The sequence below is a fragment of the Falco punctatus genome (genome assembly GCF_963210335.1).
Source record: "Falco punctatus genome assembly, chromosome: 8".
In the NCBI taxonomy this organism is placed as follows: domain Eukaryota; kingdom Metazoa; phylum Chordata; class Aves; order Falconiformes; family Falconidae; genus Falco; species Falco punctatus.
In genome coordinates this window covers 51,946,606-51,971,743 of record NC_137588.1, presented here as the reverse complement: position 1 = coordinate 51,971,743, position 25,138 = coordinate 51,946,606, and the positions used below count along the sequence as shown (strand labels likewise).

At 37.1% G+C, this 25,138-nt stretch overlaps 1 protein-coding gene across 7 annotated transcripts in view; it reads right to left on the bottom strand.

Annotated features, from left to right (window-relative positions):
• Window positions 1-7,334: 7,334 nt before the first annotated feature.
• Window positions 7,335-25,138, bottom strand: part of GABRB2 (gamma-aminobutyric acid type A receptor subunit beta2) — a 229,586-nt gene continuing 211,782 nt past the window's right edge. For 5 of the 7 annotated variants that reach the window (XM_080399297.1, XM_080399300.1, XM_080399298.1 and 2 more), the window contains one exon: window positions 7,335-24,233. In XM_080399297.1, coding sequence (XP_080255423.1) covers window positions 23,886-24,233 — 348 coding nt within the window. In that variant the 3' untranslated portion in view covers window positions 7,335-23,885. The remainder of the gene's footprint in view (window positions 24,234-25,138) is intronic. The other 2 variants (XR_013929983.1, XR_013929984.1) reach the window with 2 other exon arrangements.

Genomic DNA, 25,138 nt, shown 5'->3' with positions numbered 1-25,138 from the left:
TCTGCCCCTGTGTTTCCCTTGGTCACGTCTCTCCACTAATACTGAACACGTGCATATTTCCTACACTTTTTAACATCATCAAGCTGGCAACTGTCTCATCCAATTTGCTGGAGCAAACCAAGGTGCTGGCATGGCTTTCTTGAATGGTAAATATCATCGCTGAGTGTAACAGCTGAGAATGTTGCCTCTAGCATCTGCCCACATGCTGTAGGACTATCTGGCACATCCATAATCTGTCTGCTAGCAGGAAAATAAAAAAAACTCACAAAACAACCACAACCCACAACATACACACAAAAATACACAGAAAGAAGCATTCATATCTAACTGAAGTTAACTCTTTCTTTAACAAAGACAGAAATATCACCATATCTGCTTCAAAAAGCAAGGTTAACAACAAGAAGATCACTTATGCTACCCACACTCTGCCTCCTCCAAAGCTGCAAACATGATACAGTTACAGAGGAAGAAATTCTGTCAAATTTCATGTGGTTACTGTTGCTTGGGAAACCACTTCCTTGGTAACTACAATGCATTCTCAGCACGTCTCAATATCAATTTCTCTCTGGCTCTGAGACACGCAAACCTGCAGTATGGTATGAAGAGAGAAAAAGAAAAACAAAAAACCAATAACAGTGAAACCAATCCGAAGGGAAAAGAACGAGCAAAAGATTTGTTGTTGCTGTAGTTTCAAATATGTCTAAATGAAAAATAATGTAATCGAAAATATATCTGGAAGTTGTTTTTAACATTGTTTGGAGGAGAAATTGTTGATATATGTCAATAAGTGTGTCTTGAATCATAAGCATGAGGTTGGAGACAGGTGTTTGTGTGGCTCTGGAGTACTGGCACTGAGCCTGGTACAGAAAGTTGGCTGTCGCTGTGATTTTCCCTGCTCTGTTCCAGCTTGTCAGATCATTTGTTGCTGAATCCACACTATACTTTAGAATTCAGCTTCAGAAAATATCTGTTAAAAATAACTCATTAGTATTTTGAAAATAATTTCTAAAGGAAATCATAAAAAGCAGAGATTATAAGCCAAAGAGTCCTTTCACAGACTGCTCCAGAAGTGTGGCTTTGGGAAGCCGTGACACCAGGAGATACTGCTGCTAAATCAGTGGCAGGTTCATCATTGTTAAACGCTCATTCACCCTTCTTTTCAGAAATATTTGAGCTCTTTGCATAGAATGCAAAACTTGATTTATTCATGGTTTCGTACCAAACCCCTTGCTTTCTGCTTACCTGGACCTCCAGTTTCTCTCTGACAACAAAACCATGCAGGCAACTCAGCACAGTTTTTGTTCTGGACAATGTAAAGGAAAAATCCAATCTTTATATCAAACAAATGGAAGGAGTGCTGTAGTAATAGCATTATCCATGTATTTTTTCCCTGTTTTTCTTTTTCTGTGCCTTCTATCAGAATCATTAATGTGTTGTTCCAGCAGTTAAAATCAACTAATAGGGAGAAGCTGAGAAAAGGAAGCACTAAGAATTAATGCCACATTAAGTGTCCCATGCACTATCCTTACAAGGCAAAGCAGACTTGACAGCCTGTGTGGGATATAAACGTCTGCAAAGGAAGTTCCTTTTTACACAGCTAGAAATGATCAGGACGGCAAAGAGGAGGCAGCAGGACCTCACTCCTGCTCCTATTTGTATTAGCTAGCTTAGTTTTGAGAGTGCCTCTCAGCAAACATGGAAAAATATACTGTACATGTAATTTAAATCTCCCCTGCTCTCACTGTAATGAACTATTATTTTTATGTGTGTCTGTATGTACACATACACTCCTGCCTTTTTAAGGACAGTAGTAAGTCTTTTTGTAACTTTTTTGCAGATAAAATAATTAACTAGCTGAAGTTATTTTGTTCTCATAGGATGAGCATCATCCAAAACCATTAATAGTGTCATTTTAACACCCTTAGTTCAAGCATGCCTTCCACCCACACTCCAAATGGTGGAGGATATATGTAAACCACATCTCTTCCAGGAATTCAGTAACTTATTGAGTCAATGGAAACACTGGTGCTAAACTGCAAGAATATACTCATCCCTTTCCTGGTGCTGTTTCCTGGATTAAATACAGGGATAAATTAAGAAATCTGAAAATGGAAGACTACACTTTAAAGTTTGTTCTCTGGGAATACAGCAGTACATATATCTGCAGTATAATATGTGGCTAGGGGAGAAATGGCAGGAGTATGACTCCTATTCTGATTACTAGAAAAGACATCATGGAGGGATGTGTAGCAGTAATGGATAGGATAGTATCACTTTCTGTGATGATTACCTGGGTCAGCACTAGTTTCTCATGAAGTATAGTGTCTTAATTTAGAAAAATAGATGAGAATGTCCAGAGGAGTTGAGCTGATAGTGTATTGTGCTACTATTCCTAGGTAGTTGACATACTTCAGCATATGTTTATGGTACTTCGAGAATGAAAAATGACAGTGGGATATGCCAAGTCTTCCACATTGCTGAGATGGCACTTAAAATGTTTTGGCAGTACTCCTTTCTCTCCCTGTGAATTTTAATTACCCTATTCAAAAGCACCAAGTAGCCATTAGAATCAATGTTATTCAAATACTGATGCCACAAAAGCTCTAGCCTTGAATGTAAGGTTGTAGGTCTTCTGATGTATAATCATTGTTACCAAATTATTCTTTGATGAAAAGCAGGAAGTTAGATATATGTTAAATAAAAAAAGAAAGCCAAAGCCACAAAAAGAATGGGGATAACTGAGGGTTTCTGTTTGCTTTTTTTAAAAAAAGTTTGCATGCCAAACTGAATCTTCCAAAAATTCATATGTAATAGTCTCCATTCCTCTCCTGTCAGCACAACTCTAGTTCAAATTTAAACTCTGCAGTCAGACTCTTTCCTTTGGCTGGATGAAAGAAAAATGCTGGAGTATATCAAGTTTGTTTATAAAAGTTTATCACTGTGATTTCACTTATAAATTAGCATCTTTTAATTATAATATATATAATAATTATATGTTCTTGAGTAATACAATAATGTACTAAATATATTAACTAATATATGTCATAGACTTTCCTAAGCATTTAATACTTACTTTTGTGTCTAGAGTTTATTGAATATTTCACCACTGAAGTCACGATCAAAAAAAAGTTTCAGGCCTATATTAAAACACGTGAAAGTAAGCATCCAGTGTCATAGCATGTTAGACTTGCACCTTGCGTGTGGTCTTTTTCAGTGAGTACCATGTAAAACCAGTAAAAACCAAGGAGACTTTAGTATTTCACATTATCAATTCCTAACTCACATAAAGATTTGTGGGTTACTACAAAATCAGGGTTTGAAGATTTGCCGAGCCATTGTCTGACTGGGTCATTGTGTGAGAGCCACTATTACATCCTACTTGGCGGGTTATGAAATGAGGTGAAAGCAGATATATATCCATGTAAAAGTCATGTCTTGTACTGACTGGTACTGAAGTGACTGCATATGTCAACTTGCAGTGATTTAAAAATCTATGTTTAGAGAAGTATTTCATCATGCCTTCTGATGTAGTTCCTAATGCCTCATTCTGGTATTTAAATGAAAACAAAAAAATTATGTCCTCCAGACTGGAAAAATTCATAGAAGAGGAACCAAATCAAGACTGTATCTTTGAAATTTCTATACATTGAGTTTTAACTTTCCCTGTCTCCAAATGTTAGCTAAATGAGAAACTGCCAATTTCATTTGGACTGCGTTCTGAATTTCTCACAGCTCATTGAGTAACATGTTACTTCAAGAGCAGCCCATCTAGTCAGGGTGGGATGACTTACTAGAAATGCTTTAGACAAAGAAAAATTCAGAAAAAACAGAAGCTTGGTTAAAAAAAAAATCACTTTTGTATTATCTCATAGGATTAGATTCTGTCTCTGTCACTCTGCCTTTAAATATATAAATATTGCTGCTTCTTGCATATTGCTGGCTTGATTCAAGCAAATCCATCTAGGTTTTTAAAAGTCAGTGTTTGTATATTTAATTTCTCAGAGGATTCAGTTATGTCTACAGTCAGTGGAATTGAATTGAGAACATTATTCTTGCCTTCCAAACATTAATTTACAAGCACATCATGTTTTCTGTGATTTTTTAAAAAATACTTTTCCATAAATCTGAGGGAGGAGTTCAATTAACATGGAATGAATAATAAACTATCATTTATCTTTCAACATGCTGCAAATCAAGGTATTAATTTAGGTTACCTCAGTGTGCAAGAGACATTGCATTTCTTTGAGATGAGGGACAGAGTGATAAAACCCATTTCCAATATGGTTTCATTAGACAATTTTTTTCTTTCTGTTGAGATGTTCAGTGTCTGTCTGTGAAGTGCTCCAAAGCATTCACAGAAAGCTATATTGCTATTCAGTATTAAAATACACTGATAAATTTTCAAAAGAAATGTCTTTAATATACAAAGATCCTCTGAAGCATTTTTGCAGAGAGACATGTAATTAAGAAGGGTTATTCAGAGCAAAACTGTGCTGGAATAGTGAGGACTTCTAGCAGAGCAAAGCTTCACACAGAACAGGAACAAATATCCATCTTTCTTGTACCTTTGGTTGAAGTCCTAATCTCTGGGATATTGGTATTCTGTGCCACTTCCCATGTTTCTTTAAATATGCATCAATCTAATGAAGGGTGAGTTAGAACATTGCCCATGATGTTAACGAATCAGGAAGAACAACATCTCAAACCTTGGGCTCCTAGCAGCTATTCCATTGCTGCTCTCTCTGATGTTTTCACAAACTTAATTTGCATGGTCTTAATTTGTTTCGGTGCAGAATAAAGAACAAATGTCAAACCCCTGCAATTTTAAGAGTTTTCATTTTTCAGGCAGCCTTCCTTACCATTTCTGAAGACTGTTCCTATTGGTCCAGAGGAGTCACATTCTCATAAACTAAACCAAATCAGTCTCATGGAGTCCACCTTTCCTCCAAACTAGAATAAATAAGAAAGCAATTTGTCTAAACACTAATTAAACCTTTCCTGTAGCCACAAGGAGCTCAAGCAAAATCGGCTCCAGGCAAAGCATCATTTGTAGAGGAGCACACTGCACCATGTGGGACAAACCAAGATCCTGTATTTCCAAACATCCTTCTAAACCCCAGCCAAGGAGCCACAGGTGGCACCTTTAGGGCATTAAGAAAGGCACCAGGGAAAGTCCAGTGAACATTGCTAGGCAGTGGAAGCAACTATTAAAATGGTAGCACAGGGACCTTCCAAGGAAATGTCCACCGACATTTTAATAATCTTTTAATAAGACTCATTATCTTCAGCTCATGACCTCTCTTGACACTTGCCCCTGACAACCATAACACAGCTTCTTCTTCCCCATCTCTCCAGTAAAATGAATTTTTCTGCTGTCCCTACTCTGTCACCCCTTGATTTTCTTCGGTTTTCTTCCCACTTAGGGTGTATATTTTATCTCCCGAACTTGTAACTCTAAGACCAGGAAAATTTAGTTTTTTATATATATATATGTATGTATGTATATGTATATATATATGTATGTATAATTCTGCCCCTTTCCCTTGTGTTTTTCATCTGTTCCTCTATTCTTTATCATAAACCCCATGATTATTAGTATGTAAAAGTAATGAGTTCTTCTGTTGCTAACTGAAACGCAACTGAACTAGTGACACCTATAGGAGTCAGGTTTTCGAAAAATAGTCATAATAAATTAGCTGGAAGCATTCCAAAGAAAGTGATTTCTCCCTGGATAAGTAAAAATTGTCACCCCAGTTGGCATAGCACACCCTAGACTTCACCATCTAGCCATTTCTGTCTTCTATTTCTTAATTACTGGTATATTCATATACCATTCATAGTTTCAAAGATCTCTTCAGTGTGTATTTGTATCAACACAATTTCATATGAATGGTGTCTCAGACCACCACATATTATGAAATCACTTTCTAAAGCAAGTACTTTAAAGTTATCACAAATAAGGCTGATGCTACATATTATGTTTACCTTTAGGTTATTTGCTTTTTATTTTCAGCTTCTTAAATAATAACCCTATTAGAGAGCGCTCCTATAATTGAAAGTGTTTATGATACTTCTATTAATACTTCTAACACAACCAAATGCTGAATGTACAGCAGGGAGTCAGTGATCTTTCCTCTGTCATTTTAAAACTTCAGTGGCGTCATTAGCCACATTAGGTAAAGAGAGTGTTGAAGGGGAGATACAATAGAGATCTACAAAATTATGAGTTCTATGGAAAAGCTCAACAACATTCATTGTTTGTCGTAATAACATGACTGGAAGCCAAATTCAAACCAAAAGGAGAAACATCTTCACACAAACTAAACTATGGAGATTATTGTTAACGCATGGCACCGATTCAGAAGTTTATATAGATTCAAAAATTACGTATACTAATTTACGGAAGGAGAATCCACTAGGTATATTAAGCATAGGATACCATCCCTGGCTCAATGAATTCATGAACTACAACTCACTAGAAGCTTGCAAATTCCACTCTACAATTGCTCTCTTGTATTCCCGCCCCCTCCCTCCGACACCTGCTCATGGCACCTACCAGAGGTACAATACTGCATGAAATGGCTTGATGCAGGCCAGGCTTAGAGCGCATCAAAAAACAGAAAGCTCCAGCTGGTATCTGGGACCAGTATTTTAGGATTCATTCTATGCAGATTTAAACATCAGGGTCTGATACTGTCCATAGTGAAAGAATTCTTTCAAGTCCTGTGCTGAATGTTTGAGCAGGCTTTTCATAATGTAGGAGGTCACAGTCAGTATCACAGAGAACACCGAAACCCTCACCTACTCCTAGTCCTGGAGGTGGTTATTGTATGGCCCTCTTTCAAGTGTCTCATAGATCTATAGACATATAGCTAATGCTGTGGTCACCATGATTCTGCCAAACTGAACTCACTCGCAAGCACCCAGGCTGGCACCCCTCCACTGAGGTGGCTTTTGTTAACATCACCCTTGCACAGGGCAGTGGTGCTGTTGATGGCCCAGCGGTGCCAGTTCCAGATAGCCTCCAACCAGCTTTGGTGAAGCAGGTGGGAAATTTGATTGATCTACCTTTGCTCAGAGTCGGGTCTCTGCAGCTGCTGCAGCTCCAGCTTTAGGTCAGGTGAACCATGATGGCTCCTGCAGGGGCCATCTCCCTGTGCCCTAGGCTGCCTCTCCTTCTGACCCAAGAAGCTTATACAATTAAATTACTCTGTTCCTTGGGGTGCTAAAGCCTTACTTGTAGACTCCACCTCAGAGGATCCTGGGGCAGGGGACCCCACAGAAAATGAAGACCTCAGACTGTATTAGTGCTTTTTACCATTGAGGTATTTATCTCCTTCTCCCTGTTCTTTACCAACTACACCCAAGCTTCATTATCTAACTTTACCTTATGAGTAGCTATGGTGATCAGATAGCACGGTTCTATGCTGTTTCTTGGGCATCATTATTTATCAACTTATTTATTGGCACATGCATAAGTCATAAACAAACCAGGTAAAACACAAATGAGACAACAGCCTGCTATTACACAAATAAACCTTTTCCTTCCATTCTAAAATCATGGGGTTTAGAATGAAAATTGGCAAGAGTACAGTCTTTACTATCTTTTAAAAGTGACAACTGTATGATGTTATATTGGTGGACAAGGGAACTGACAGGTAGTTAAGACAGCAACTATTAAGATGCAGAACAGCAGCTGCCTGACAGAACAAGTAAAATTGATTCTTGCATGCAGCTTCTGCCAAAACAATGGCAAATCACGTGGGAATGTGTTGTTTGTATGAAAAAGGCTACTTTGAATTTTAAAACCTAACCCCCCCAGCAAATGTACAAGGCTTAAGGATATGAATCACACTTTTGCAGATAAGTAGGCTCTGCTTTCATGTAATAAAACTAAATGCTTGAACTCAAACAGATTTTTTCCTTAGATGTGGTTTATTGCTTCAAGTAATATGAGTTGTTCTAGGTACTTCATTTTCTTAACACTGAGATTACATTCATTTTAGATTTCCACAAAATGAGTGAACGGACAATGTGTCTGGTCAAAAATAAAAAAAATCCCTTTAAATTATTCTTCTAATTACACTACAGTAATGTGACACTGAAAATATGGAACATACCCATAATTTCAGGAAGTACTTGTATAAACAATGAACTTGATGATGTTCTTGTATTGCACTCAAAGTAACGTCAGTTGCACTGAATTTTCTATACTATTATAAATTAAATTAAAAAGAGAAATGAAGCAAAATAAACAACTTGCCTTTGGAGCAACAGTCTATGAACTGACCACCGTTTTTTGAGAAGATGACATTTGAACAACATATGTTATTTAAACATAGCCATCATATGTCAAGAGACTTTAGCTGCTGGCCACAGACTTGCTAGACTGCCCAGTACAGAGCTGGCCTCGTTGCTGCAAGGGCACACCACAGACCTGCAGTCAGCTGGTTGCCCCAGAGGTCTCCAGGCTCTCCTTGGAAAAACTGACTTTTTCTAATGTACAGAGCTACTATTTACAGCAAAAGAATCCTGCTAAACCCGAGTTTCATATTCTTATACCCTTTTACAGTATTGATATTATGAAGGCTAAAAAGAGCCCTTTTTAGGATTCTTCTGGATTATTTTAAGTACCTCCCATGTAATCATCAGATCTAACCAAGAAATGCTTGTGTTTCTGAGTCTGACAAGGATCTTCATTAAACTGTTGAACTATTTTCCTACCCAGGAGTAGGCCAAACAAGGAAGCAAACCAGTAATATATTTCCAGTTGTCTTCACAGATCAGTAATTACAATCTACATTAAGCTTTTTCCATTCAAAAGCTAACCTATGAAAGCTCTGGTTCTTCATTAAAATCAGCTTAAAAAAAACTTTTTTATTATTTATGAACCTTCAGGTTATGCATGAACTTTCCTGATGTCCAGCTGACCAAGAGCAGCTTATTATCTCCCAGACTTCCCACAGCCTGCAAGGAATGGTTCAGATTTTAAATCCTCAAAATTTCTTGCCCCAGACTCTTGACATTTTCACTAACTTCATTTGAAATGGTGATATTTATATTGTACTCATCCAATTGAGTATATATACTCAGTGCAACACTCTAAAGCCAAAAGAAAGTTGCAAACACCTGCACATAAACAGGGTTTTTATGCAAATACAGAAAGTTGTTTAGCAAATTGCTTAATTAAGGAAAGTATTTGTTACAGAACATGGTTTAGTATGTATTCTAGTACTTGTTCAAATCTTTAGCTGAGCAAACCTTATTTAGACCTTACGTTTTGAAAATGTGTTTTAAATTCAACAGGAATGCCACTCTTTCTGTGTGTTGCTAGTAACAGATACACCTAACTTGAGTCTATTTAAAAAGGCAACTGGACACACGATATTGTAAAAGGATTAGGATAACCATTCTGAGTTCAAGATTTTAAATCAAGACATTGAGACGTTTGAGATTCACCTCTGCACTCTTTTGAATGGTGAAAGAAAGGGAGCGTTCAGAGACAGCGAGGAGTCTTTCCCTTGGGTTCCTTAAGTAACTCCCCAGTCCTCTTCTGCTCTAGAGAAGATTATTTTCTTGAGAACGACTCCAAAAGAAGAAGAGGTAGGAGCTGGGACAGCTTGATATTTACTATTTCAAAGACCATCACTGTAACATAATTCCAGCCCAACATTCAGCTAAATATAGCATGTGGTGCCAAGACATCTGGAGGAAGAGGACATATTTTCATCATCCATCTGTGCCTGTCCAAGAATGGAAATTGAGCTTATGGTCCAGAGTACTGTACTTTGGTTTCACAGTTTTCAGGAACAATGGATGCTGTACTTTTTTTTCTCAGAAATAAAAATTAGAATAGAAGAGAAGAGAACAGAACAGAACATTTCAGTTGGAAGGGACCTACAACGATCATATAGTCCAGCTGCCTAGGTTGAGTGGAATCACTTATGACCAAGGAGATGTTTCTTGCCTGAAAGAAGCATAAACTGCTGGTGTCCATTTTTTACCATCTTAAGATGATTTAGAAAAAAAAAAAAACAAACCAGAAATCTTTTCAATTTTTACTTGCTTCTCTTCTTCCCTATGTTTACTTATAAATGTCTTCTCAGTGGAATATATTATCAGCTATTTAACCACGTCAGGAAGACATATCAATTAGTAGTATAATAGTCTTGCCCTATATTTTTCTTATTATACACTAAAGCTTAATGGCAGAATTCCTGTGGATGTACTTCTCGTAGATAATGATTTACAGTATCCTGAAGGTATTTTAAGCCTAAGTCTGCTCTCTTTCTCCCCTCTAATAAGATGAAACTTTAACATGACATTAGAGAATTATACTTTGGTTTTAAAGATTTTTTTTACCAATTTGAAGGATTCTTATTCTCACAAAAAACCCCAAAACAACAAAAAAACCCCCAACAAAAAAACACAAAAAACCAAAACAGAAAACAAACTTTTAAAACTGTCTCATAGGGCACATTTTGAAACTATCCAAGTAAACTGCCATTTTCTGTACATTAGGGTAACTTGTGCTTTGCAGTCTTTTCTCTCTAGTTGCTGTGCAAACTGCTTAGGAGCAGAAGAAACCATAAGCTCCAGGAACCAATCTGCCACTGCTGTCTGTTTATGTAGTCTGATAGAATTTACATGGGCTGGCAGACAAAATTGCCCTTTGCATGCTTTGTCTCTAGGGGAATTTGGAAGTCTGTCCGAGTTTTATAAAATAATGATAATCACAGTATACACCAAGCAAAAATAACAGATTTTCCAAGGGCCTTTTCTGAGCAAGTTAAAACTGGACAAACAGAAATTAATGAATAATACTTAAAAGAAAAGCAACCCATTTATGCATCAAAGTTAAAATGGGTCACTCTGCAATGTAAAGCACATTTTTAGTGGATATAAATTTAGCAGCTCTCTGCAGCATTATGCATGACAGCAGTCTTGTGATATTTCAAGTACAGAACAGGTCCCTGGAGACACCATGTAATTTATAATGGACTAACCATAATAAACTGTAGTAGTCAGAAAAGGAGCTGGTTCCAATAAAATAAGGCATGTTGGTCTAGTCGTCTTACAGGAATGTCCTGTTGAAGATCTAAATTATCTGAGATCACATGGAAATAATGGGGAGGTTGGTTGGTAAAAAAACAAACAAAACAGAATGGAAGATCTCCTTCTTTTTCTTTCAAAGAGCAAGAAATTAAAAGAAAGAAAACAAATCCAAAGGATCACAGTACTTTTCAGTTGAGTAATAACTAGCAACCCTTTCCTCCAAGTGCACAGCAAACGTCTTACTGTTTTTTGTGCTGGCTGTGCTTTATCATAATTGGTGCAGTAACAAAATCCATCAGTACCTGCAGGGCCATAGCACTGCCTTCCTCAGCTTTGCTGCAAATTAATTAGGTACCAGCTGTCTACAAAGGCAGTCTTTATTTTTGACATATCTCTTACTTTGTTATTTCACACATTCCTTGCAGGTAGACTGTGGGTGTCTATTTGCTCTGTTCATAGCTACCAAGGACTGATACCTAGCAATGTGCACAGAAACATGGGAAATGATAAGCAGATTAAAGGTGCTGATTTCCAAAACACAGGTGTATTTAGCATGTCCACTTAGTGCAGGGATGTATGCACTTTGCAATTAATGAAAAAATTAGGTTTACCCGTTGATATTTAAGGCCCAGAAACTTCATTTCTAGATCTTAACTTCTTACAGGCCTTTGATGACCTGAGAAACAATAAAAGACATTATTAGCTCGGATCTCTGAAAAGAAAGTTTCATTTAACTTTCTTCTGTTCTGTCACGTGGTCCTTTGAAAGAACAATAAATAAGTGCTCCAGTTACATCAGGTTTTCAGTTATCAATTAATGATATAATTAAGGCACAGGTAGTACAATACTATCAATTTAATATGTAACATCTAATTTAACAATAGTTGAGAGATAAAGGGCCAAAATAAATCTTGTAGGGTTGTTCTGTTGCAAATTGTTAGTAGGTATGAGTGACCTAGGCAGTCATGTCCTCAACGTGTGACTACAGGGAGTCTGCTGTCTTCATTCTGCTGTGTAACACAGCCATTCTGGGACCACAGACAGGCACTTCTCTCTCCAAGGAAAGAAGGTGGATGTACACACGGGATGCAAACCTCTATCTGACAGCACGCCTCTTGTCTAGCTGACAAATGTATTCAGAAATCCCAAAGCATCCTTCTTAATTCACAATATGCAAAAGCTGTGATCACCTTCATTTAATTCCTCAAAGCAAAGTGACCCGAGTGCAACAAACAGAGTGCAAAGCAATTGATGGTTCCACAGACGTGCATGATCATGGTCCTACCTGTTGTAGCAAGCAGCGCGGAGGAGGCCAAGCCTGCAGAGACATCACCACGTGGGAGCCTAGTACTGTCACGTTATCAGGTCCCAACATACCTCACATATGAATTTTAAGCTTTTAAATGAAACATCAACTAAATCAATTATAAATTCTATATAAGGAATCAGAAACCTTAAGAGTATGATCATCAAAGCATGCAAACTTTGAAAGTCTAGCATTATGTCAAATCATCGCTAGAGTTTTCTTGTCCTTTCCTACTATTCTGATTCCTCCTCATGTCAAATCTAAGTATTTCAGGGTTAAGCTGACTGCTGAGTGGTTGTGTTTAGATTTTATTTTTCCAGGCACCTTGATGGAAAAAAACAAAACAAAACAAGAACCAAATTTTTGGCAAACTCCCCAACATTTCACATGAAAAATGAAAAATATTTTAGCTGAAAAGAACGACGAAATCTCCCAGAACAGAAAGCCGTTTCCACAAGGATATCAAAATAGCATTTAAAAAAAAAACCCCAAACAGAAAAAAACTCCCACCCTATTAAATAATGTACTAACATGATAACATCCCTTTAACATTGTGGAAAATATAATTCTGGGGTTTGAAAATTTTCTTGAAATAAATATTTTACACAAATTTATATCCAAATATATCGCAAGAGTTTACATTAGTATAAAATATCCCCATAAAGTAAATACCATGTTTTCATGAGAAATACCCACAATGCACATACTTTATCCATACATATTTTTGATAAAACTAGACTCATGTAATAGTAAAGGGAACACTGTGTTTTGTCCATGCAGTCACCATTAGGCAGTCCAACTTTCTATGGGGATATAAAGTACATAAGAGAAAGACAAAAGCAAAGTAGTACCTGGAAAGGTCAAATTAAGACATTTTGTTAATGAAACAAAATCAAAACTCATCTATTCCTTTATGCATTATGAATTACTGATGAAGTCATGCTTTAAAATGCTTTTAAGCTAGAAAAGTACTGGCACACAATTCTCATCCTCTTTTTGAGATGGCTCTCAAACACAAGCTAGCAAGAGGCATTCTGCTTCTCTTCTCTGCTAAAGAAGGATGGCGCCGGGGCACTACAATATGACTTTTTAAACTTATTTTCCAAAGTCTGTATCACTCTTATTTCATTAGAATTAAACGATTCACTTGACTTCTGGCACAAATGAGCAAAGTCTGTTTTTAGTACTGTACAAATTTTGCATACAATTTAGTTTCCAGTTCAGCAATATGCATGAGCGCCTGCAAAATCTAAGGAAAACATTTACATTTACAGCCCAACAGAGCTGTCTTGTTATCTCAGTTATTAAAGGAGAAAGATTTTCCCTCCCTTCCTCCACAGTTTCAACCACACTTAAACATTTTTCAGGGTGTGTACAGTAAATGGAAATGCTTAACACCTTGTGAAATCCTTCGGGCCAGAGCCTGCTCACCAGAGTAAAGGGAGCAGGATTTGCTATTTGTTTTCAAGCACTATCAGGCATAAAATACATACCTAGGGAAGAAGTATAGACTTATGCTGGACATCCTTTCCTTTCATCACCACCAGGATATATTATCTGATAAGGCTTTCCTGTAAGGAATCCGAAATAGGAAAACCAGGTGGTGGATGGCTGGGCTGCAGTTAAAAGACAGAGAAACATGTTATGCCAGAAAAGCAGCTTGTATTTACTTTAAAATCTTACAGCATGAGTGAGAAAACATCCTTTACTTTTCATCTGCCTGTCCTTTCCATTTTTTTGTCTCTTCCTTTTGTAAACTTTTGTTTGGATCTCATATAAAGGCTTTTTTCCCCTCCTTCTCTCATCCTTAATTAGGTTTGAATGTCAAACCTGTTCAGTAATCACATCACTTTGGGTAGTAATGAAGGCAAATAAATAATGCTTAACCTTTCTTAGAGAGATCTGGAGACCCTTCTAAAACCAATTAAGGCTTGTGTGATTCACTGGAATTAGCCAAGGCCTTCATCCTAAGTTTCCAAACTTGTGTAAGAAAGAAAATATTAAAATTAAAGGAGGGGAAGAAACTGTCCTTCCTACAGTCTTAGACACTTCTAATTTTAAAGTATATTATGAGTGAGAGAAAAAAAAAAAAAGGCAATGGAGATTACACTTTGTTGCTGCTTGAGCAGTTGGGAGGGTATTGGCTGGATTTCCCCATACTGGGGTTCTTTTTCTTCCCACCCAGCCCCCCATTTTCTTTCCAGTAATTTTTTTTTTTCTTTTTTTAACTAATTGACACATATTTCTACTTCAGTTATCTTTGGAATGGTAACTAACAACCAACAACAACAGTAAAAAAGCCTCAATCTTTCATAACATAAAATACAGAAGAACAGCAAAACCAACCCAATTTGTCTGCAGATCTTGCAGATAAATCTTGTGTTCCTGACATGTAGGTTTCGATCTGTTTAATATCCACATTTCTTCTGCCAATGTTCTCTCACCTGAAGAAATAATTCCTTTGCATGACATGGAAGGGGAAATATCCTCAGTAATACAACGGCACTGATCCTTCCATGACCAAATTAGCTGTTGTGCTGTGGGTTTATCATGGCACATCTTGCCCTTTTTGCTGCTGTCAAAGAGCGTATGACAGGACTTCATTCCCTGTAACCTGCATGACACTGTACTCCTGTGCCTGCCTGTGATCTCTCTTTGCAGTACCTTCATAAACATCAGTGCAATAAAATTTCAACCAAAAGTTGAAGATTAAAGACTGACACGTTCAATCAAACTCTTCAGGAAACATCTTTGGAAGCATTGAACAAGGAGATCTCAAAGGCCACAGACCAGTTTCATGTGGGCTTAGAAAGCATCAGCCTTTAGACATATCAGCCAAGCTTAAAAATGTATGTATGACTATACATATCCATAGATATAGACATATTTCTACTCAACTACCATTTGAAAAGGGCACCAAAACTGTAAATGTGCATGGCTTACATGATTTAGTCTTTAAAGATTTTGTAAGGGGACCCAAGTAAGCCAATCCAAGACTCCAGACTTCAGGAAGATTCTGTTTCTTTGGCTACGTTCTTTCTAAAAAAGAGAAAATTTAAAAAAGTGGTCTCAGCTGGAAGCATGCCCTTAGCCATTAGAGTGCCAAAATGAATGCAGTACATCAGCTCTGACAATCTGTCAGAAAGGAGAAAAAAATACTTTTGCTCCAAGAATAAGATGTGTTCAAAAGTTTTGCCCTGAAATCAAAACAAAAAAACCACCCACACAAAAAAGTTGCCTGGGCCGGAGCCTCAGTCAAGACAGGCATATCTCCATTTACATGGGCAATTTACATCACCTGAATACCCAACCCCCACTTCTGTACATAAGCATCTTTTTTTTTTTTTAATTTATTGCTTGCCTAGACTCACAATGAACATCATAATAAATCAGTCACTCCAAATATCCTTCAAGAATAACAAGCATTACGAATTAATAATGTCATGCTGGTCATTAATTTTGATAACCAAAGAATTTGCATTAGTGAACATACTGGCTATGTAGTTGTTAATGTTGCATTTATTTAATATGCAACAGTTACAATCTGTTAGAAGCCAGTTCCCATTATCTGACTCTTTCACAGCTGTTCAATGTTTGACAGATGCAGAATTTAATTCTTTAAAACACTGAATTTCCTTTTATAAGTTGAGACCTGTTGTTAGATAATTTCTGACACATTTTGCTAATTTTAGATTATCAAGATAGATTCAACAGTACAATTTACCTATAAGAAGCTGATAGTAATGTTTCTAATTTGCAGTCAAGTAAATTGAATGAAGCAAAGGCCATGTTAACCAAGTCATGAAGTAAGTGTTAAAGCTCAGAATAGAATAAAAGGAATAAATTATTCAAACACTCTGCAGAACTAGTCTTATTTTTATGCTAGTGGATTTGATATAACAGCTATTAGGATGTGATAACATTAAATGCATTTATAGATACAGACAGGTGAAAAAGTAGATAGACAATTTGCTCTACTTTGATTTGGAAATTATACTCACCAGTAAGTATAAATATTTTTAGACCCTAAAATCACGAAGCAGTCTTAAAGTTTAAATACTTTGGTTTCTAGCTTGCAATAATCTCTGAAAATAAGGGCTAACGGTATATCACATACTTGTACTAAAGCAACCATGCTGACATTTTAGTCTTTTTTTCAGAATTTGGATCTTCAAAGGAGGATGCAATATATTTTAAACAGTGGAGAGATGAAGTCATATTTGACTTTTTCTTAACAGTCTGGAATATTTTGTGTCTCATGTTCTGTGTCCTCTGATAAAGAGTGAGCATCCTGCAGCCAGCAGCTCCTCACCTCAGTACCAGCCACAGGACTCACGGGTCTTCCCATCTTCAGTCTCTGCAGAACTGGTGCTCTTCATCCGCAGAAAAACAAGACAAAACAGATCAGTCAGTAAAGCAGTGCTGTTGTGGGGCTGGGAACAGAGAGTAGCCAGGTGGATAACTTCAAAGGGAATTACCAATTGCCGTCTGCATTTCCAGACAAAAATGAGGATTTGGCAGTTTTAGCCTTTGGCAGCCTTTTGCCTGACAGCCATTTGTTCTCTTTTCTGGTGCTCCATCTGCTCCCCCTGGTTGGATCAACTGAAGAATCAAGTTGTGGCAGAAACTGCAGGTATGTACAGCTAAGGCTACCAAGAAACACCCCGCCATCTCCCCCATGTAGTGATACTTGGGGTTTGGAAACACAAATATTAATTCCCTTTTATTAGAGCTGGCATAGGACAAGAAAAACTAATAGATCTGAAGCCGTCCCTCGGCAGAGGAAACCAAGTCTAATTCCAAAGCATATTTAATGCTCAAGATCTACTAGGACAGAAAGAAGCAGCAAGAACAGAACTGTATTAGTGACATTTTACATCCTGGGAGCACAAGATGACACAGCTTCTGGTCCCTGCTACTGCCAACCAAGTTTTATACAAGACAGCTGATGGAGCACGGCACTACAGGTGCCCCCCCAGCCATGCCCAGCTGCACTCTCCTCCTGGTCTGCTAATCTGGAATTGGGTTTTATGCAACAGAACCGCTCCAAGAGGAAAATCATACTAGATTCACCATCCCGAAAGGGTCAATAATTTGGTCATCCAGGATCTCTCCTGTTAGCTCTTCAGTAGGAAGAGGGAGGAATGGAATTGGGTCTTCCACATCGTAAATCCATGCAGATTAAGACTATTCAACCCTTTCTCTATAAATGGCAACACCATCCCCGTGAACAGCTGCTCCTGGATTTCTGTAAGGAGGACACGAGCAACTTACCATCAGTAACAGATTCACAAGAGCTGACTCTGAAAAGGCGTTACTGAACTTCTGAGGTTTTTCGGCTGTTCCCTTCCTCTCAGCATTTTCTTATCAACTAGCACTAAGCACCTCGCTGAACATTGCTTAGATTCCCCAGACGCTCAACTCCCCCTGACTGCTGCGTAAGCGAATCAACACCGTGTTACGGCTACCCCTTCGCATACGCAGCCCACGCTTCAGATGCCTCAGTGCCCAGCTTCCTGGTGTCCCTTTCTGACCCAAATTTATAGACGTTCACTTCATACAAGAACCGTAATCTTCTGCAGCTTTGAGAAACCAGCCTGCCCAACATAACACAACTACATATACATCTTTTAGGTTTTCTTTATTTATATTTTTTTTAGTTCAAGAATTACACACTAGCCAACATTATTATATATTTACATGCTGAAACTGGCTGCAATAATTTTAAATTCAAGAAAATATCTCTTATGTGCTACTCATTTACAATCATCATTTTACTACCTCAAATATCCCAGAGGTTAGCAGTCCTTTTGAGAAAGACATGAAGATCTGATGCAATGATATCCACTAGTATTTTGCATTTTCTAGCCATTGGAAAATGTGCATTATGTGCATATAAGAAAGGCTACAAGGTCATTAGTAAGGCTGATGATTACTACATTATGAAGTAAATAGTACTAAGTAAAAAAAGATAAATCAGAACTGTGCAAAGACAGTACTAACAGAACCATTTAAACACCCATGCAAATAAAAACGTGATAGCAGTCAAATCATAGTCAGCTGGTTAGAATTAATCATGTTTCAAATGTTCTTTTTGTCTTCAACTGAAAGTAACAGGACAGACCATGAACAATACAGCCTGGTGAGTATCTGTCAAATGACAGTAACAGTGAAAACATACAAAATGTTATCAAATTGGAATAGATGACCTCATGTCTGAAAAACATTAAAAAAATACAAACCTTAGTATGAAAGTAGAGGTGAGATTTTCATTATTTAAGTTTCATTTTTTGTCAAAGCACTTACAAAGAAAATAATTTTATACTTATGAAATGTTAGTGTTGCATATTCTCGTAGAGATTATCTATTTCAATTTTATATTAATGGATATTTAAATTATTACTATTTTTACAAAGTAGAATAGGGCAGTCTTTTTAATCAACATTCCATTTGCTCCTTAAAAATTTGGACAAAGTTCCTAGTGCATTTTATTAAGCTTTACCTTTGGTGTTAAGCAGTGACTTATTAGATTTCCCTTTTAAACAATTTCTGGAGTGAAGATTCTTTGGCTTTGGGGAATATGCTATCTAACGACAGTCAAACAATCTTTTTTTTTTTTTTTTTAAAGAAAAATATAAGTCTACTATTAGATACCATAAAAGATACAGATTTCAGAAACAGACAGACGCAATATGCAGGCTTTCTGTAATGAAATCACCAACAGCTGAATTCTCACTTACCCTGGATTCCTCCACCTCTCCACTCACTGGAGCAACATAAAGGTGCCTTACTGTAAGTGAAAACCAGGCCCTATTTTTTACGCTAATCCGAGTACTGAGTGCCAAGCTACTATCTTCCGTTGCCTGAACATTTTAACCATACAAAAGAATCAATTGTTCTAGCAGTAACATTGATGCAATGGCTATTTTACACCACAGTACCTTCTGTACTTTTTTATATCCGGAATCCAAATCTGTTTATGCAAAAGGGTGTTTAAATTACTCTGCTAGAGCACTGCAATTATTGTACTTAGTAAAAAAAAGTCACTAAACAATTACTGTATCTATTGACTGCTCATTTACAGCTTATTTAATTATTTACATAATTTTAGGACACACTAACCTAAACCATAAGTAGAATTAGCTTTTTGCCTTACCATAAAGTACAAATTAGAAGTTAAAAATGTTTAAGAAATCTGATAATATTTACACACGTTCAGCTTAAGTTATGGTTGCTCACATTGTATGTTCTATGTACACATAGCAAAATGTTATGATCACTACTGATATAGTATTGTACCCTGGCCATCCCACCCTAGATTATTTTATAGAAATAGTTAATATTTTTGCCTTTTTTTTTTCCCTTGGTTCCCTAAAGAATTTGTTGGTTTTCAAAACTTACTAGTGGACAATGCTGTTATAAAAAGAGAGAGAAGAAATAGGCAAGCAATGTGAGGACTAGTCTAATTTCAGATGCTAGGAGGTACAGTACTATCATCATGTCAAACGGTGCAATGCTCCATACGAATTATAAGCATTGATCTGCTGATATAGAAATGCCCAGTTACCCTGTATAGTAAGTTGTTTGTTTTTTTTTTTTTTTTAAATACATTAACCTTTTCTTCTCAAAAATATATTCATACACTGGTTGATGGTAGAAACAAAACTATTATTAGCTTATTCCTTTAACACGCCAACACATAAATGTCTGTGCATATATATACTCGGTACATGTATATATACACACATATGTCCATATAGACATGTAGGTATATGTCCATATGCACATATAGTTGGAAAATGTTTAACATCTGTTCTCTTATGTTTAGTACTGTGTTATAATATAGAATTGGAACACAGTCTAATAATTACAGTGAAAATTAATTGAGGTTTAATTTCAATGCATATTTGTCTGAAATAAATAGAATTTTTTTTCCCCAGGTGTAAGACCACCACTCATTTTCTCTATGCATTGTGCTTTTGTACCTTACAGATTTTATGTCTTTTTTATATAGAATGAAAAACTCTCTGAAGAACTCTGTGACATGCTGCTTCTAAGACTCTGTTTTCCTCCCCTGGGAATGAGAAAAGAAATGGTCACAATGTCATTGCTTGAGTCTTTCTTCCCAGTCATTACACTGTGATAGGATAGAAACATAACATTCCTTATGCAAACACAGAAATATGTTGCATGAATTTTCAGTTCTGAAAATGTGTATCATACCTATTAGCAGTCATGTACAGTATATATTTACAGATTGATCTCAAAGATTTCATTAAAACTGTGCCATGTTATAGTCATAATTTGCCCATGAATTTCACAAAGATGAAAAACACCTTAATTGCTGGCTATTATGTCTAAGAGAACAATAAAATGTGCAACTATAATTATATTACAAGGTTTATCTAAATTATTAACTTAGATATTTTGCTTATTGAAACTAATAACAATTAGCACGATTAAAAAGATCTAGAATATTCATTTTCGGTCAATTCCAAAGTAAAAGCAAATTTATGCTCGTTTACCTGGAGGGTAGCACACATAGGAAACCCCGTATCGCATGTGTGTTGGCATAATTTCTCACTTTCACTCAAGTATCTCAGAAGAGGAGTAAGTGCTCACCTTGGGCTCGAGTCACACTTTTCCCTTGACAGTGTCTCGCCAGTCTTACCCCCATCTTTTTGTATCACAGTGTTAAGCCTTAGTACAAAATGATAGAATCCTTCTCTTTTGCTAATTTTATACATCACATTAATAGCCAGAAGGATGTAGTAAAAGCAAAAGTGCTCCTTCCCCCCAGATAATATATCTTTCCTAGTGACACCTGAGCAGAAACCAGACATTTTCTTTCACTCTCTGAATAGCGACATCAGAGAGTATTATGGCTTGTACTGTAACTTCAGATAAATTAATGTGCAGTTCTAGGATTCAGTCTCTGTGGTTTTCATAACAGCTGATGCAGTAAACCAATGTGGAGTCAACATATTCTCTGTAAGATTTTATATTTGACATGTATCAACCACAAACGGGCTGTGAGCTCCCTGTATTCACACTATGCTTCTGTGACATAAAAAAGGAGTTGGCAGCAATTTGTGAAATGAAAGAAAAGCTTGTACAGAAGAATACTATAAGACTGCTTTTATTTATGATAATTGATAGCATTTTTAAAGAACAGACTTAGAAGAGAAATACCGAATTTTGATGTGGCTCCTTTTCTTAGAATTGGGAACCAATTCCAGCATGATTCATACCTATCAGTTGAAATTCCAAATGCATCTACAAAACTTACTGCGTTATGCATGAAATGCACTCAGAAACTAAGGATGTGAACAAAAAGCAACATTTTGACTTGGAAAGTTAACAGCATGATGAAAGCCTGCTTCTACGTATTGCAGAGCCTGAGCCTGGAGGCAGTACACGAACATACGCACAGATCCCTTGAAACCCACAGGTGCTGTGTCTGCCTGGCAAACCCCACTTCAGGCTCAAAAATATTCTCTGATTTGAGGCAGAAATAAGCATATGATATGCTCAAAACAAAGTCAGGAAATTGGCCTCTTAGTTCCCAAAATTGTTTTCCTCCCATCACTGTTATTCACTGTCAAACGTGGGAAAACCCCACAGAAACTTGTAATAAAATCACTCTTTTAAAGCAAGAACAAAAGATTCAAATAAAATATTTTATGAAAAATATTCTTAAGATCTAGCTTAAAGTATCGCCAAAGGAATACCTAATGGGGGAAAAAAGTATCTGCCTGAAAAAAATTCCTTTATTATTTGGAAGCTACTTGAATTCTAGGTTCTTTCAGAAATTTGTACACAGGTGAGAGGTAGCATAGATACAACAGATGTGGCTTTTTCTTCATGAAATATTTTGTGTCAAACAGTATTGGGGATTAAGTAAAAGCCATCAGGAATTTATACTTTTTATACAGTTCTTACAAAGTTGTTTGTTTGTTTGTTTTTTTAATTACAGAAAAAAGTTCCACAATAGACTAAATGGGAAACTCTGCTTTGGCTATAAAACTACTTTCTGTCTATTCTATTTCATCTGTAAGACTAAAGCTCTATGGGATGAAAAAAAAAACCAAACCCAACCTTTTATTTAGAAAAGTTTCCTAAAGCAAAACTGAAGTTTGCTACTTTTTCAATGGAAATCACCCTAAAGCAGGAAACATTCAGGAGTATAATTAAATTCTTAAAGTGATGGCTTACAAATTTTTCCCTTTAAAACAGTGCATTAAGGAAAAAAAAAAAAATCAAAAGCGAAACCATATTGCCTAATCCAGACTGAGAAAATACACTCAGTATTTTTTCTACTGAAATACATATGCTTGGACGGTTGCTGTTGAAAGAGGTATGATACCTTTAATCAAACTGGGTGTGAGGTGTTAAGCGTAATGACAGTAGCAAGCACAACACTGGAAAGATTGCAAACTTGGAAGAAATCACACAACTCCACATAAGTATTTCAGACTAAGGTATGTACTATAACTGACAACATTCAATTGCACGGTATATATATATGTGTGTGTGTATGTCTGTGTGTGTATATACACACACTTTAACATATACGTAGCCTTCCCTCCCCTCGGCCCTGTATTTTACAACTGCTTTCCAGCTCTCCCTACCCTAGAAAGGCAGGGCACCATTGGTTTCCTTCAGCCACCTCGAGATTTGGCCAACCAATTTTGGCACTTTGGACAGATGGTTTGCTTTCCCCAACACAAAACAGCAGCGTATCTCCCCATTCAGAATTAATGCATTTTTATACCATTGCTACATTCCTCGATTGGTCACCACTACAGCCACTGTGACTGTGAACATGTGTTCTCTCTTTAAAATCCAGACGAAACTAGTGCTTTTTGCTTCAGTTTCTGTGCAAACACCCAACCCTAATATTACCAGTCAAAGGTTTAGTTCTTTCAATAAATAACAGGAAATACCTGAATATGGTTGGGAAACCTCTGACCATCATAATCTTGGAAAGATGATAGGCACTACTTGTTTTCAAGTTTACACATTTAAAAGGTAAAGTGTGGATGTTTCATAAGCACGATAACAACTTAGTACACTCTTCTAAGTGTAGATGCATGGCTCGGCTGTGCAGTTTCTCTGGGAATGGTATGTACTGCTGTTGAAACTAGAACTTGTTTCTCAAATGCTGTTGTACAATGTGTATCACTAAACTCAAATGGCCATTAAAAAAAAAAGAAAAAGACAATTAAAAAAGAAAAGAGAGTGAGGGACAATGAGAGAGAAGCGATTGTCAAAATCCTATGCTTTCACGCTCAAAATGCACTTATATTTTGAGAAGGGGATATGTCCATACTACAACTTAACATATTTATGATTTAGCAGATACAACCAAAACATTATAAAAACAGACCATAGAGTGGGCCAGCAACTAAGGTGTTTTAAAATAACTTTTTGTCCTGAATAGAATTTTTTCTAAGTCCCACTTTTGGCTGTACAACCGATTTGAAGAGAAATCCAGTTCTTGCTTCCTGCGTGGCTTTGTTTCTTAGTTCACATAGTAAAGCCAATAGACAATATTGAAGAAGGAAAAAACAACAGGGAAGAATATGCGCGACCATCTATCTATGGCATTTACATCAGTCAAGTCAGGAATGGTAATTTTCAGTTGAGATGCACGTCTCCGTAGCCTACTTTTCTTCTGTGCCACATGTCGCTCCAGGGCGTTGCGACCGAAGCTGTGCCGGGGTAAGCCAGCTTTCCGGTACTGGATGCTTGAAGTGTCATACGCCAGCATAGTGCTTCTAGGGTCCCCAAGCCCCATCACAGCCTCGGAGGCAGCCATCTCATTTTTAATTTCAAGTGTGCTCAGCAAAATATTTTCATGCGGATCCATCTGTAAAAAATAAGAAAACAGATTTAACAGGGAGAAAGAAGCGCGATCAGTTGCAAACTGAAGCCATGCTGACAAGGGCTAGCTAGATCTAACATTACTAATTCATTGGATGTCAGCCTGTCTAAAAGACTTTAAGCATAGCCATGACTGAATTTATTGTCTTTTTAAAAAAAACAACAAAACAAGACAAAAACTCAGAGAGCAGTAAGGCCAGTATATTACAATGGAGTAACCGGTGTTGCCCTAGCCCCCATGGTCAGTGAGCAGAAGCATACCTGGAAATGGAATATATGCTCAGCTCCTGAAAGTGGGATTCTGTCACTGGGTAGAGTTATCTGGGGCAAGTATTAAACTTTTCAGGGTTTTTAGAGGGAAATCAGATGGAAAAGGGTCTGATTTTTGGGGTTCTCTTCTTTCAAATGAAAGCTTCTGTTCTGAAAAAAACCTTCAGGTATTCACAAGGTGTCTCTGCCTCTCTGAAATAAGGCCCCGAGCACTGCACAGAGAATGCAAGCCTTCAGTCCCTGTGTCCCTAACAGGACTCCTGATTACTGGGGCAAAGGCACCCACAGGGTCTGGCTACATCTAAGTGAAAACTCCATTCCCCAGCGCTAATGAATTTTGTAAATACGGTGCATGCTGTGGAGACCTGAATGCCGGGATAGCAGAGATCTGCGATTTCAAGCAAGGAAAAACATATACAGAGTGTAATCACATCAAATGTACATCGACAGTTGTTTCAATGGGTACTTTTAGCTACTATATATATTTTTAAAGGCAGCTCAGTGAAAAAAAATATTAATGCATTGTTGTAAAGAAACCCCTTAGACAATCAATGGGATTTCAAAGATGAGAAAGTAAATTCTGCTCTTAGGCAATCTGGAGTAGATCTGAAGTATGGTAGG